This window comes from Rhincodon typus, chromosome 17 (genome assembly GCF_021869965.1).
Source record: "Rhincodon typus isolate 14 chromosome 17, sRhiTyp1.1, whole genome shotgun sequence".
Lineage (NCBI taxonomy): Eukaryota > Metazoa > Chordata > Chondrichthyes > Orectolobiformes > Rhincodontidae > Rhincodon > Rhincodon typus.
In genome coordinates, this window is record NC_063348.1 from 1,488,743 (window position 1) to 1,505,791 (window position 17,049).

At 41.7% G+C, this 17,049-nt stretch overlaps 1 protein-coding gene across 2 annotated transcripts in view; it reads right to left on the minus strand.

The window, feature by feature from the left end:
• Window positions 1–17,049, minus strand: part of slc39a13 (solute carrier family 39 member 13) — a 51,978-nt gene that overhangs the window by 24,472 nt on the left and 10,457 nt on the right. For both annotated transcript variants that reach the window (XM_020518131.2, XM_048606951.1), the window contains exons 2-3: window positions 10,334–10,681; window positions 1,598–1,711 (exon numbers count right to left, since the gene is read on the minus strand). In XM_020518131.2, coding sequence (XP_020373720.1) covers window positions 1,598–1,711; window positions 10,334–10,655 — 436 coding nt within the window. In that variant the 5' untranslated portion in view covers window positions 10,656–10,681. The remainder of the gene's footprint in view (window positions 1–1,597; window positions 1,712–10,333; window positions 10,682–17,049) is intronic.

Below are 17,049 nucleotides of genomic sequence, written 5' to 3' on the forward strand. Positions count from 1 at the left end.
ATATTCATACTACAAAGAATCTTAAAGTACAAAGCTAGTGTCGCATTTGGCTCATCATGTCTGCACCAATTCTTTTCCCAGCTCTTTTGCCAACTATCATTGGATTGTAACGTCCAATTATCAATGTAGGAGAAATAAGTTCTCCCTGCCCACTTTATCAAAGCCTTTAATAATTTTGAGCACTTCTAATGAATCTATTTTAACCTTCACTACTCTAAGGAAAACAAAAATAGCTCAAACTCAAGTCCCTCATTTCTCGTGCTACTCTGGTCAATTTTCTCTGCATGCTAGCCAAACACAAAGTTTTTTTTCATAGGATGTCGGTACGTCCATCCTACATGCCCTTTAAACTGACTTGTTAGGTAATTTCAGAGGGCAGCGTCAACCACATTGCTGTGGCCAGGCTGAAAACGGATTTCCTTCGCTGAAGGACATTAGTGAACTCGATGAGGTTTTATGACAATTGGCAATGGTCATATGGTTACTATTTTGATTAATTCCAGATTTTTATTCAATTCAAATTTTTGAAACGGGATTTAAATTTATGCTCCCAGAACATTAGCCTCGGTCTCTGGATTACTAGTCCAGTGACATTACCACTATGCCACTGCCATGTCTCCATATCCTTCCTGAAGTACACTGCCCAAAATGTGATTTTTTAAAATAAAGAAATCCCTAGTGTGGAAGGAGGCCATTCAGCCCATCAAGTCCATACCAACCCTCCAAACAGAATCCCACCCAGACACAAAACCCTAGCCTGCACATCCCTGGACACTATGGGCAATTTAGCATGGCCAAACCACCTGGCCTGCATAGCTTTGGACTGTGGGTGGAAACCAGAGCACCTGGAGGAAACCCACGCAGACAAATGGAGAATGTCTGTGTGGAGTTTGCACAGTCGCCCGAGGATGGAATTGAACCTGGGTCCCTGGCACTGTGAGGCAGCAGTGCTAACACTTAGCCACCATGCTGCCCCCATGATTTACTGAGTTTAAGCGTAACTTCCATGCTTTTATAATTCTCTATTCCTAAAGCTCAGAATTCCATAATGCTCTATTGTATATGAACAGTCTTATCCGCTTGTCTTTCACTAAGAATTATGCGGGTGAATGCCCAGATCTCTGTTCTTACATCCCATCAAATTGAGCAATACCTCTAATAATGAGCCACCGACACACCCCATTACCAGGATCACCAAAGTTTGCTTCTAGTTAGTCCAATAGACATCAATGCATTTAACCTAGCCAACCATATTAATGTCACCATTGCCCATTAAATCCTACATGCTTTCCCCCTGACATTAATTATAGTACTGAGTTTATCCCCTTTGCCTTTTCCAAATAGTGCTGTGACATATGGAACTCATGCAGAAAGATCTTCCTGGAAAAATCATCAACCATTTCTCTCTAGGTTTCTTCCATTGGACACAATGAGATTATCTTTTCAATTTTTTATGCTCACATAAGGCAGCAACTTTCACAACTGCAGCCATTTTGTATCTCATCATTATGTATGCCACCAATTTGAGCTGTACTGTAACTGCTTTGCGGGATACCGCATAAAAATGTTTTGAGGCCCATCTCAATTTATGCTTTACCTGGATTACTGTTGCACGTGTAGGCCCAAGCCTCAGGCAATAGGTGCAGAAAGACATCCCCGAGCAGCCCACCAATAGCAAAACTCAACAACTGTTTCAAACGTTGGGACCCATCTGCAACAGTAGAACAGAGAAAAGAACAGAAGTCAAGCTCTGTCCATCAACACTGCAAACAATAACAGCAAAGGGCAACCATGGGTTCACTGAATAGTTGATGCTGGTACATAGGTCAGGTATCTGAATATTTACTGACTGAAGTGTGGCAGTGATAACTTACCTTTCTCCTGTCCAGTGGAGAATGAGCTAACCAACAGCATTCAGTCCAGGGGCATGTCCTATTATTAAACATATAGACACTGAATCCTATGTCTCCATAAGCAGAATATCTTAATAGATTAGCATTTACTGCTATCTGGAGAGTCTCCAGTTTCATTGCTTGATCAAATTGCACAGTTGTTCTCTCAGCAGCAGTACTGCACCATATCTAAGATAGTTTCTCATCTTGTCCAGTTTATGAAGTACTAATGACCAGCCTCAGCCACTGCTCATTCAAGACCACCGTTTGATGATTCACCTTCCAACGAAATATTTAAGTTCAATTCAGTGCGTTCCCACAACAGTATGGATACATTTGGTAGGTCAAAGAATGAAATGTCTTTCTAGGGTTTCAACTCATTGAGTTCATCCTCCCCACTACAACCTTTATCCCCATCTCCACAAAAGGTACAAACTGTTCATGGCACATGAGAAATTGCACGCAGACCTCCTGTTTAAACATCATTTTCTTCGTCCACTTTGCACTCCTTCTTCCCCAAGAGGTCAATTGGTTCTGCAGGTTTTGAGATCATCAGCCTGAATTTTCCATGTTTTTTGAAAGCATGTTGCAAGTCAATGAGCACTACTTTCACAAAACCTCCCAACAACTTAATGACAAGCTACTAAGTTGCCAGTGCTTAGCTCTCCAAGCCAATGCCAGTTCAGGAACAGGAAAGAATTTAGTTCACAGTCAGCGTAGCTAATAATCTAGTAACGCTTTGAGAGGCTATTTTATACATTAAGTCAAATTAAGTGGAGCTCACCTACATGTAGTGACTGATAGGATCACAAAGCTGCTGAAAGGTCAAAAATCCCAATGAATGAAAGATTCTTTACTTGCCAGGCTATTCCCATACCTTCATTTAAGGCTGTCATTTTCCCTCTTCCCATTCAACAAGGACCTAAATTCAAAATATATTCCAAGGACAGCCACATTTGTCATAAAACACTGCAGCTACATAGGCAGGAGTTGTCAGAAATAGTTTTCAAGTAAGATAGAAGTAGGATGTTCCCATAAGCCTACTTCACCCATCTGTTAGTTTGCGGCTGTTCTGTACCTCAACACCTTCTGTGTGCATTTCTTCCATTTATTCACTATCCTTAAAATGAGTAAAAATCAGTCTTTACCTTGAAGCCTCTAGTTATTGCAGCATTCCTGACCTTTTGGGAGAAAGGGAGCTCCATTTTTATGTGCAGTGGAAGTGCATCCTTGACAGCCCCTTTAATTTTATTATTATGTCCCCTTGCTCTGGATTCCACATGATTTTTGTTGGCTTCTCCTATTTTGAATTTGAAGTGAAGTCTGTAAGCGTTGACAAGGCAATCCACATCCCATATCTACTATTTTAAATAGAACTGTGATCTTATAAACATACCAAAACAGCCAAAGCAGATGTTATCCACCCAACAGCATTAAATGAGATGTGACATGGGCTAGAACATAGAACGTAGAACAGTACAGGCCCTTCAGCCCACGATGTTGTGCCGAACTTTTACCCTAAACCTAAGGTCTATCTAACCTCCACCGCTACCTTATACTATCATCCATATGCCTATCTAATAGTCGCTTAAATGCCCCTAATGAGGCCGACTCCACTACCCTCTCTGGCAATGCATTCCACGCCCCTACCACTCTGAGTAAAGAGCCTACCTCTGACGTCTCCCCGATATCTACCTCCTTTCACTTTAAAACTATGTCCCCTCATAAAAGCTACCTCCACCCTAGGAAAAAGTCTCTGGCTGTCTACTCTATCTATACCTCTGATCATTTTGTACACCTCTATCAAGTCACCTCTCATCCTTTGTCGTTCTAAAGAGAAAAGCCCTCGCTCTCTCAACCTTTCCTTGTAAGACCTTCCCTCCATTCCAGGCAACATCCTGGTAAATCTCCTCTGCACCTTTTCTAACGCTTCCACATCTTTCCTGTAATGAGGTGACCAGAACTGGACACAATACTCCAGATGTGGCCGAACCAGGCTTTTGTATAGCTGGAGCATAACTTCACGGCTCTTGAACTCAATCCCTCTATTAATGAAAGCTAACACACCATACACCTTCTTAACAACTCTATCTACCTGGGTGGCAGCTCTCAGGGAACTGTGAACATGAACCCCAAGATCCCTCTGCTCCTCCACATTGCCAAGAATCTTTCCGTTAACCCTGTATTCTGCTTCCAAAATGAATCAACTCACACTTTTCAGGGTTAAACTCCATCTGCCACTTCTCAGCCCAGCTCTGCATTCTATCAAATATCCCTTTGTAACCTAGAACAGCCCTCCACACTGTCCACAATGTGACCCACCTTCGTATCGTCCGCACAGGGCTCTTCTAAAAAGATCACTGTGTCAGACTTTAGACTGACAAGAGACTAAAGTAGTTACTATATTTAATGGCTAATTATAGGGCTAATACTTTAGTATCAGGAAAAGCAAAAAAGAAGCGCGAGGGAATCCTTAGGAGTGGAATACATGATTACTCAGATTAAGGGACATTGAGCATATCCAACATGCTTCAAACAAGCACACCTTACAAATGGGACAACAACTTTTGGAGAAGTTACCAAGATGATGTGTTACGATCCCATAGAGATCAATAAACTAAAAAGAATGGAATTTTCAAACAATGCCAAAAGAACTGATGGACAAGATTTCACTTTTTCAAGCATTTACTGAAACAGCCAAACCCAAAGTCAACATTACCAACCAAACTGTAGTTCAACAGAAACAACGAACTGCACTTCAAATGATTGATACAAGAAAGACACTTCTCACTTAGCATGCAAGGCATTATAACACTACATAACTCTATAATAAAAGGTTTTTATTCATACAGCTGGAAGTCACATGATACTAGGTTGTAGTCCAACAGGTTTATATGAAATCACACAACCTTTTGCAGCACAGACCCTTCGTCAGGCGCAGTGTGACAGGACAGCACACCGACACAGAGTTTATAGGCAGAGAGATCAGAAGATCATACAACTGGTGTGAATGGAGTGTCAGATAATACGTCACAGTGTTAGACAGCGAGTAAAGTGTTTATAAAGTCAATGTCAGCGCTATGCTCTCATGACACTGAGGCAGACCGATAGGAATATACAAAAGGTGACATCAGAGGTCAGACATTGAATTGTAGGTGTGAGGCCTTGTTCAGAATCTGTCCCAGAGTTTTAACCTGAAGTCAGGCTGGTTTTATTCCAAAAGCAGGAATTTACAAGATGTCACACTGACTGACTATGCCTATAAATTGTGTGTTTTTTGAACAAAATAGAATGTATCTGCAAATAAACAAACATCCCTGATGAATGATTCACCCCAGAGATTTGCACGCGTATGCGCACGTGTATTTGAGAGAGTATATGTGTACAAGCATGTGAGAGAGAGTCTATGACTGTGTTTGTGAGAGAGTGTGCTTGTACGTGTGTGCAGGCAAGCATGTAAGAGAGTGTATTAAATAGTTCAAAACTGTACCAACTAATTCAGGTAAAGAGATCACAATAATTTATCAAGGTGCTGCTGTCAGGACAGGACTGCAAGGAAGATTTTACAGACACAGAACAGTACCACGTGGTCACCTGTAGCGCAACATGAACCCAAAATCACGGTTGACGCTGTCTTCACAGGTACAGAACTTGGCTATCAGTCTCTGCTCAGTGATTCTGCGCTGTTGCGTATATCAGAGTCTGCCTTGGAAGCCGCTTACCTGAAGATCAGAGGTTGAATATCCTTGACTGCTGAAGTGTTCCCCGACTGTGAGGGAACATTCCTGTCTAGTGATTGTTGCGTGGTGGCCATTTCATCTGTTGTCGTAGTGTCTGCATGTCTAGCCAATATACCATGCATCAGGGCATCTTCCCCTGCAGCATATGAGGTAGACAACATTGGCCAAGTCACATGACTACCTTGTTGTACGTGGTGGGTGGTGTTCCCACGTGTGATGGTAATATCCATGTTGATGATCTGACATGTCTTGCAGAGGTTGCCATTGCAGGGCTGATAGGTATTGTGGTCGATATTGTCCTGAAGGCTGGGCAGTTTGTTTAAGATTTGGCAGTTGTTTGAAGGTGAGAAGTCGAAGTGTAGGGAAGATCTCGGTGAGATGCTCATTGTTATCGATGACATGTTGAAAGCTGCAAAGAACCTGCCGTAGTTTCTCCGCTCTGGGAAGTACTGGGCAACAAAGCATACTCTCTCGGTTGCATCCTGTGCACGTCTTCTGAGGATGTTGTTGCGGTTTTTTGCTGTGGCATGTCGGAACTGACGATTGATGAGTTGAGCATCGTATCCCGTTCTTAGGAGGGTATCTTTCAAAACCTTCAGATGTCTATCGCTTTCCTCCTCATCTGAGCAGGTCCTGTGTATACACAGGGCTTGTCTGTAGGGGATGGCTTCTTTAATATGTTTAGAGTGGAAGCGAGAGAAGTGGAGCATTATGAGGTTATCTGTGGGCTTGTAGTAGAGTGAGGCACTGAAGTGTCCTCCTTGATGGAGCTGCATGTGTCCAAGAACGAGACTGATCCTGAAGAGCAGTCCACAGTAAGTCTGATGGTGGGATGAAACTTGTTGATATCGCTATGTAGTTGTTTCAGTGATTCCTCATTGTGAGTCCAAAGGAAGAAAATGTCATTGATGTATCTGGTGTATAGCATTGGTTGGAGGTGCTGCGCAGCAAAGAAGTCTTGCTCAAACTTGTGCAAGAAAATGTTGGCCTATTGGATGAAAATTTGGTTCCCATGGCTGTTCCATGCGTCTGGATGAAGAACTGGTTGTCGAAGGTGAAGACTTATGCTTGAGATTGAAGCACATGAGTTGTGGGATGGTGTCTGGAAATTGGCAGTTATTGGTATTGAGTACTCAGGCTGTTGCAGTGATGGTATCGTCACGGGGGATGCTGGTGTAGACTGCCGAAATGTCCACTGTGATGAGGAATGTTCTTAGTTCAACTGGCCTATGGGTGCTGAGTTTCTGTAAGAAATCTGTAGTGTCACAACAGAAGCTGGGGGTTCCTTGTACAATGGGTTTCAAGATGCCCTCGATAAAGTCAGAGAGGTTCTCACACAGTTCCCCACTGCCTGATACGATGGGATGTGTTAGCTTTGTGTATCTTTGGAAGGCAGTAGAAGTCTCCTATGTGAGAAGTATGCAGGATGAGAGTGCATAGGATACTCTAATGGACTGGATCAGAAGTCTTGATCAATCTGTTTAGTTGACGGGTGCGTTCTTTGGTTGGATTAGCAGGTAGTTGTCTGTAGTGTTCCTGGTTGTTCAGTTGTTGGTATACTTCTTTGCAGTAGTCCATCCATTTTGTATAACAATGGCTCCTCCTTTGTCTGCTGGTTTGATGACAATGTTGGTCTTGAGAGCATGGATGATGTTGCATTGTGCGAGGGTAAAGTTCTGCACTACCTTGTGAGTGTGGTTGATGAATCTGGCATTAACGTATCTCCTAAGGGCTTGAGCATAAATGTCGAGCCTAGCGCAGCAGCCTTCTGGAAGCGACCTTCTTCTTTGGTCGCTGTACCATGGACCTCTCTGCTGTCTGTCCTGGTTCATTGGTTGTCTTGTTGGGCTCGCTGCTGGCATCTTAGGGTTTGTGGAAAAATTCCAGAGCACATTTTGCCTGATGAATTCCTGTGTTTGCTGAGAGACCAATGGGGTCCATTTTGGTAGTGGGGCAGAAATGAGCCCTTGGCTGAGAACTTCAATTTTGTCTGGTTGAAGGGCATGGTCAGATACGTTGACGATGGATTTCCCTGTGGGGGCACCGCTTTCAACTGTGGTACCGGGGAGGCTCAGTTACTGCTGGTAGTGATGTCAAGGTTCCTATATAAAAACAGGCTTCATTCTCTCCAACCAAGTTTCACCAATACTAATTTTTTTTTTTTTAAGGTAAACCTCACTTCCATTGTAACTAAGAACATATCCTAGTTCATGATTTTCCGCTTATTCGAATCCCACCTCCCAAGCAACTGCTAGTCAGGGTAATTTCTCAGAGGTCTAATGACTTCAGAGCCAGAATTTCCAATTACATCCATCTTTTCAGAACACTCTCTAGTATCATTTTAACTTCTAGGGATATCTCACAAATACAAGCTGTTTAGCAAAATAGAGTTTGTCCAGTAGATTTTGCCTGTTGTCAACTTCCAAAAAGCTTTTGACAAAGTAAAGGGCATGAGGCTGCTCAATAAAAACAGAGTCTCTGCTATTACTGGCAATATAGTGACCTGGATTAAGAACTGCCTGGAAGCAAAGGGGCAGACTGCAATTACGGATAGATTCATATCTGTCTGGAGACTGGTCAGTAGCAGCATCATTCACGGTTGGGACCATCATTCTTTAGTCTTGCTATTGATATAGATGTACCTGACGGGGTGGGGTGAGGTTCTGTAAGATTGTTAATGATATGAAGATATGTGCAGGTGTTAAGACTACAGGTGATACTCAACTGCTTCAGACAGATGTATTAAGGAAGTGACCTCACAACCAACAAATGATGGCAATCTGGAAAAGTGTATTATACAGGATTGATGTTCAATATACAAATATCCTCCAGTCAATAGTGAAAATGCTCTGAGCATCCCTAAAGGTCCCAGAACAATGCCATCATATAACTGCTAGAGCAAATAGGATTCCATTTATAAGACACTAACTGATAATCAAAATCATTAAATAAAAGACTAAACAAATCATTTTATGTTTGTCTAGGCCTTGTTGAAATAATGTGTTAAGTTTTGCCCTTCTCATGGTGACTGATATTAAGGCTTTGGAAGGGTGCAGAGGATGGTCACAGAACTATTACTAGTTTAAACCATCTTAGTTATCAAGGAGGCTAAAATCACTCACACTTAATACCTTAGAGAAGCATAGTCTTGGGGTGATCTTATCAGGCAAAGGGAATAGATTATAAGAGTTTATATAGTCTGTTCCAATTTGTAATGACCTTTTACCCAAAAGTGGTTAAGTAAGGAAAACTGTCCTTTCTTTAAAATGTTTGTGAATATTTAATTGGCATTGAGAATGCTTAAAAATGACCTAAAAATTGTTGACAACAATTGTAAAGAAATCCAATGTAATTTCTTGAGCAAATATTGGTCAAAGTGACCTAGCAATCCTGGACCTGGCAGCTGTACCAACAGGAATTTAGTTAATATATGAAAGTGCCATGTAACCATAGTTAGAAGAGAGACTAAGAGGTTACTTCAATAAAGAACAACAAGCACAAACCAGAAGAAGAATAGACAGATGAATAGAGAGGCCACATTTACAAGGAGCCATATGCACGTGATCATGATAAACAGGACAGAAAGTCTAAGTCAGGGTTACACAAAGAACCAATCTGACAATTTCATTATTGCTGTTTCAAGTCTCACCTGGTCTAAAGGTATGTCATTACATCCCTGAACAGGTTGTATAGAAAAAAAAAAGTGAAGTAGAATGCCTTATTTCCCCACCAATTCTATTTTGATTTAGTCTCCTGCTTCTCTCCCTACCTGCCCTCACTTTTGGTGTCACTGCATTGCCCCTGACGGGTTTTGCATGTAAATTGGTAATTGATTCAGCGACACAGGTGATTTAGTGGTGGAGGAAAAAGGAAAAAAAGAAAAAAAAAAAATCACAGAGGATTTGGTGGTGAAAAAGAAACCTATGATGTGCAAAATCTCTGGACATATAAAAAAAAATAAAAATCTGGTAGATAGAAGGCTTGTGGTGCCATGGTACTGTCCCTATCTCTAAGCCAGAAAGCCTGGGTTCAAGTCCCAACTGCACAGAGGTGTATCATAACAGGTGTGTCTGAACAGTCTGAGAAAATACTGGACTTGAAAATTCATCAAGTTGTATTCTGTGTTTCTCAGGTCATTGGCAAATAAGGGTGCTTCTTTTGCTCATCTCTGCAGAGCTACTGTTGACTTTGTTTGTGTGATTGTGTCTGTTTCAGGATTAAAAAGGGATATACTTCTAATTCTGATTATTTCTTAGATGTTGACCAATTTTGCTACTTGTTCTTCAGGGATGAGTTTTGTTTTCAAATAAATTGAGTATTTTGAGTTCATTAAAGCAGCCCTCATGAAAGTGTCTCTAATTCTGGTTAGCAGTTGCAAAGGGAATTGTTTTCGTTGATTGAAATGAAATCTTTATACTAATACTGCAACTCATGGAGCAGTGGGGCTTGATTATCAACATACTACTTCTGTCACAGCGAGAACAATATTTTGAGCACTTTCTGTCTTTATTTCAGATTGGCAGGATCAGCATCATTTTGCTTTTATCACAATTACATTTTTGCAGGCTGGACAGAACAGTCAGAAGTCAGCTATATTTCATTCTTCATCACCAAACTGTATATGAATTTAACAAAAACAGAAATTGTTAGAAAAGCTCAGGAGGTCTGGCAGCATCGGTGGAGAGAAATCCATGAAGTTACCTTTTGATTTTAATGTGGCCCCAGCTTCGACCGGGATGACAAGGAGAGGAAAGATACCGCTGAGTCCAACCATTACTGAGCCAATCAAAGAGCAAATCCAGGCATCAACACGCTCTCCAGTGAATAGTTCTGACCATGAGCGGAACTCAAACGCGTTTTCAGGGCACCATCTATTGCTGCCAATGGCAGCTTGCGCAGCTGCTGCCTTCCGTGCCAGCTTCTTGGCATTGGCTCTGTGGATATCTGCACTGGCCAGAGGCAGAAACAAACTACAAGTACAAAAGACAACAAGGAGATTCCACAGTCGCTTCTGTCCCACCATCCTGATCACAGGCTGAGGTTGACCAACTGCAAAATAAACAGAGAAATGGTCATCTAAAAGGTAGAAGGGAGGTGACAGTTTGCAAATGGAACACAGCAAATAAGTTTCTTTACACCTTGAATTTACTTAAATGCAAGTCATTTCCTGGAGAGAATTACTGCTCATGTGGGCAGACATGCTTTCCAAAAAGGTTCCATGACCCCTGCCCTGCTCTGTAACTGTGGCTAAAAAAAGACATAATGGTATCTGCCATTCAGAGTATTAGGCATCACTGTAATTAAATCCAGGATCACTGAGGTTGACATCTTTAGACTCTCAATTTTAAGAAGGTGGCATGCTTCCAAGCATGGTGGGATAACGTGGGAAAATAGATCAGCTATGATCTTATTGAATGGAGGAGGACGTTTAATGTGCCAAATGGCCTACTCCAGCTTTTATTTCTTGTATAAGAGTTAACAAACTATGTTCAATGTACAACACAGGTACATAATCATGATGTATTTCAACTAATCATCATATTCATTCACTGTATCTTTGGGTGGCTATCTATTGCTGACTACTCCTTCATATTACTCCAGTAAAACAAGCCAGGGAGACAGTCATGTCATGGGAATGTCATTGTATCCAGGGAATGATTTTCTGGGAACATGGGTTCAAATCCCACCATGACAGCTGCTGGAAATTAAATTCAATGTATAGATGTAGGAAATAAAGCTAGTCTCTGTGATGTTGACAATGAAACTCTCTCATTTGTTTTAAAAGCCCATCTGGTTCATTAATGATCTTTATAGAAGGAGATTTGCCATCGTTACTTGTCAAGCTGACACCTAACTCCAGATCCACAGCACTGTATTTGATTCTTAAGTGCCCTCTGAAATGGTTGAGCAAACCACTCTGTTCAAGGGCAACAAATTCTGGTCTTGACAGCAATGCCCACATCCCATGGAGAATAAAATGACTAATGCAAGATGGTACACACTCGCTTTTTGTATCACCTTTAAAGCCAATACAAATAGAACTCCCTCCAGAATTCCACAAGCAAGACATCCACTAACTCCCCATATTTCGCTGTATTTCATTCCTAAGTTTAATGATTGCTCTCAGTATCATATAAATATGATCTCTCTCAAATGAATGTTAGCATGTTAGTTAAACGTACAGCAGCACAGCTAAGCATATTCCTGTCCCTCCTCAATGTGGATATATATTTCACTTCTAGCAGGGATCCCCTACTTAATCCCCTACTTAATTCAAGGTACTGAAACTAAATATACATCTGAACACAAGAACTCGTGCAACCTACAGTACTGAGGATAGGAAAGAAATAAAGATGCACAATGTGTCAGTGGGCCAAGTAAAGAGAAAGAGAAACTTTTATGGAGCTAATATCCTTCATCTAATGAAAGGCTGAATTAAAGTGTGAGCCTTTCTTTCCAGATAGCAACAAAGCAGATGTATATATTTCTGACTGTACAATGGTAATCAAAATGGTGTTTAGAAAAGGCATCTAGTAGGGTCTGAAATTAACACACCTACAGCAGCATGCCTCAAGTCCTACAAGAAAGGATGCATTGTTAAAGCTGATTCTTCGAAATGAGGTAGGCTATGTGGATTAAATGTTAGTGGGGAACATTTAGGAAACAATGATAATTGAATCAGAGGGCTCAGGATGATAGTGGAGAATGGCAAACTGATTCCTAAAGTTAGGAATTCACCTGGCGGAAAGCTGACTTCAATGGAGCTGAACAAGATTGACTGGAACCATAAATTGGCAGGAAAATCTGTAACTGAATGGGCTGCATTCAAACAGGAGATGGTTCAGAACAGCGGAGGTACATTAGCCCAAATAGGTAAGGTAAGACAAACAAATCCAGACCTCCCTGTACGACAAAGAAAATAGAGAGTAAGATAAAGAAAAAGTGTAGTTGTGACAAGTGTCAGGAAGAAAAGATAGGGGAGAACCAAGAGGAAAACCGAAAGTGCAGAAGGGAGGTGAAACAGCAAATAAGAGAAGCAAAGAGGAAAAATCGAAAATATTCTTCTATAGGCATATGTGTAAAACAGTGGTAAAAAGTGTAGGACTGATTAGGCATCAGAAAGGGCTTTTGCACATGAAGGCAGCAGGCACGACTAGGTGTTATATAAATACCTTGCAACTGTTTTCACCTACTGTTTTTACTCTACCTCGGCCATGGCAAAACAGGAGAAAACTCTTGTCTCTAGAATAGTTCAAAACTGAAAAGGAAGAAATGTTGAATATTTTAAGTTGACAAGGCATCAGGACTGGATGAGATATATTTGAAGGATTCTGACTGAAGTGAGAGTGGAAATTGCAGGAGAACAGCAATCTTTCAGTCTTTCCTTGACTCAGAAGACTGGAAAGTTGCAAACATTACAGCCTTGTTCAAGAAAAGTTGTGAGGGTAAGCCCAGCAATTACAGGCTGGTCAGTTTTACTTCAGTGGTAGAAAAGCTTCTAGAAATGATTATTCAGGATAGAATCAGTCATCACATGGGAAAAGGAGGGTTGGTTAGGAAGTGTCAGTTTTGATTTCAAGAGGAGGAAAGCATGTTTAACTAGTTTCCTGAAGAAGAGAAAGACTCAATGAGTGTGGTATATTGTTTTTCCTCATTCATTCTAAACATCCTGCTCTTACCTTAAATCTATGCCCCTTGGTCACTGATTCCTCCACCAAGAGGAAAGTTCTTTCCTATTGACCCTATCTATGCTACTGAAAAGTTTATACATCTCAATCGTGTCCTTTCTCAGACTCCATGAAAAATAACCCCAGTCTCTCCAATCTCTCTTCATGACTAAAACTCTCCAACCCAGGCAACATCCTGGTAAATCTCCTCTGCACCCTCTCCTGTGTAATCCAATCTCTGCTAGAATGTAGATTCCAGAACTACACATAATATTTTAGCTGTGGCCTAGCTAATGTTTTATACAGTTCCAGCATAACCTCCCTGCTGTTAAACACAATGCCATGGCTAATAAAGTCAAGTATTCCATATGCTTTCTCAACCACTTTATCTACCTGTGCCACTACCTTAAGGAACAACTGCATGTGCACACCAAGGTCCCTCTGATCCTCGGTGCTTCCTAGGGACCCACTGTTCATGATATATTCCTTTGCCTTGTTCGTATTGTCCAAGTGCTTATCCAGATTACCCACCAATTTCTGTATTATCTGTGAACTTGCTGTTTTTATTTACTGTGACACATGGACGTCACTAGCAGGGCCAACATTTATTGCTGTCCCAAGTTACCCTTGAGAAGGTGGTGGTGAGCTGCCTTCATGAGCAGTTGCAGTCCATGTGCTGCACATGGATGCATAATGCCCTTGTGGAGGAAATTCCAGGATTTCATCCCAGCAACACTAAAGGAACAGTCATATATTGCTAAATCAGGATGGTGGGTGGCTTGGAGGGAAACTTGCAGGGGGTGGTGTTCCCATGTAACTCCCATGCAAGAATTTGGAAGCTACTGTCTAAGAATGTTTGGCAAATTTCTGAATGCATCTTATAGATTGTACACACTGCTACTACTGAGTGTCAGTGGTGGAGGGAGTGGACATTTATGGATGTGGTGCCAATCGAGTGGTCTGCTTTGTCATGGGTGGTGTCAAACTTCTTGAGTGCTGTTGGAGCTGCATCCATCCAGGCAAGTGGAGAGTATTCCATCACACTCTTGACTTGGGCCTTGCAGATAGTGAACATGCTCTGAGGAGTCAGGTGGTGAGTTACTCACCATAATACTCCTAGTCTCTGACCTGCTGTTGCAGCTAATATTTATACGGTGAGTCCAGTTAAGTTTCTGCTCAATGGTAATCCCCAGGATGTTGATAGTGGAGGATTTGGTGATGGCAATGCCACTGAATGTCAAATGGTGGTGGTGGTTAGACTGTCTCTTTTTGGAGATGGTCATTACCTGGCATTTGTATGACACAACTGTTGCTTGCCATTTTTCAGCCCAAGCCTGGATGTTGTCCAGGTCTTGTTGCATTTGACCATTGACCACTTCTATATCTCGGGAGTCACGAATGGTGCCAAATTTTATGTAATCATCGGTGAACATTTCCACTTCTGAACTTATGACAGAGAGAATGGCATTAATGAAGCAGCTGAAGATGGTTGGACCTAAGACACTACCCTGACGCACTCGTGCAGAGATGTCCTGAGGCGGAGATAAATGACTTCCAACAACCACCAGATACTATCAGTTCTGAAGAAGGGTCAACAGACTTGGCACATTAACTCAAGTTTTCTCTCCACAAATGCTGCTAGCTCCACTGAGTTTCTCCAGAAATTTCTTTTGTTGTAGCTCTCTGGAACTGTTTGATTAAGGGTATGGCTGTCTTCAGTCCAACAGCCTTTTAAATATCCAGTGTTTCATGATGTCACATGGAGTGAGTCAAATTAGTGGAAGATTGGAATTTATGATGCCAATGATCACAGGAGGTGGTTGAGATGGATCATCCATTTAGCACTTCTAGCTGAAGATTCAATTCCTAAAATCCAAAAGAACTCAAGCAGCTGGGCCATAAAACTGCAACTGGATTTTATATCAATCTGATAGTTTAATGATCATCATTGATGATCTTGTACTAGCTTTTTATTCAAGAATTTATATTCTCCAAGTTGTGTTGCTGGAATTTGAACTAGTGTCGTCAGATCATCAGTCAACTCTATAGATTACAGTTGAGGGACATAATAACTATGCTCGGTTGTATTCAGAATTATTGGAGTTTAGACCAGCGATCCAGCCAACATTTTCAAAAGTGACCTCCCCACTTGTGTCTTCTTCACAAGATATTATTGCTAAAAGGTGGCAGTACTCAAAGTCTTTCCCAACATTGTGCTCTCACATTCTGCTAAATACAATCAACTGTCAAGTACAAAAATAAATTTCTTTTTTATAAAGAGACAATTCCAAACAAACAGAGGCTTTGCTGCATTGGCTCTAACAGATGCTATTTTGCATAAGGACGAGGATAAGCAGTTTATCTTACGCATCCCAAAACCATGACTAGACTCACTTCACACGAAGTCATGCAAACTCCAAAACATGGGCATGTTCTCTCAGACAGTGTGATCTGGAACACTTCGTTGACTCACAATTCATATATATTGCTGCAAATTCCTGCCCTATCCTGCAGCCGTTTGAGAGATTAAATCCAATTCCATGACTCATTCAGACACACATTGCCACTAAAAATATTTGCAAGCAGTAGCAACTTTCTCCTAAAAACACCCTCCTTTGATATTCCCCAAGGGCACATATTAATGCAGGCAACACCTCAGTGTGTTGACATAGCTTGTGGCACATGATTAATAAGCAGTCATCCTAAACCACTAATACCCTCCAAACCAACCTGCCTGACCCCCAATTTGTGCTTCACTTTACACTGTCTATTTTACATATTCTCACAAACAAGGCCACGACCAGCACCCTCACAATCCAGCTACCCCTCCCAAACAATACAAATACTCCCCCTCACCAACCCACACTGACACTGCCCAGCAATTTGCCATCCCTCCCACAGGACCAATCTACTATTGTCAGCATCTCTGCCTCACCAATACAATGGCACCTCTCCGTCAACGTACAACACCTACTCCAATTGACATGGCTATGTCCCAACTGGATTAACAGCCCGTAGCCAATCCGACTACATTCCCTGACCCACATGATTACAATCCATCCAAGCCGAGCACCTTCCTTGATCTGACATAACCCCCAGCCTATTACAACATTCTCATACCTCCCAACTAACTAACCTTTCAACCAGCTTACTTGCTTGATCAGTGTTCCACTCCCCTAACCATTCTCCACCACATATCCAATCATTAACAGACTTGAATTTTTAAAAACTTAACAGTGTACGGCAGCTAATGCTATATACAGGGGACGTGCACTGTCCTTTCCTTGATTCTACTGTGCTCAATGGGCTTATACAGGAGACACTATATAGTCAACTTCTGTGTCAGCCAGGGCTAGATGATTCTGGAAGACCTGGACAGTAGCATGGAGTCAGTCAAGTCTTTTCACATAGCAGCAATGGCTCACTGCAACATGTAGGTCAATACAGTTTAAAGCTATCATCTTTAAATTGGATATTTGAAGTTTTTAAAGATAAAGAAACAAAATGAACCCATGTCATAGTATCAAAGTACACCATGACTACGGGTCTGCCTGCTGCAGGTATCCCAAAACCTGGCACTGGCCAGAAAACAAACCCATCAGGACTTTTGCCCTTTGCTGCTGCGAACGGTGTCACTCCCCTTCATTATACTATCCTCTATCATCACCAGAGATAGTAGGAACTGCAGATGCTGGAGAATCGGAGACAACAAGGTACAGGGCTGGATGAACACAGCAGGCCAAGCAGCAT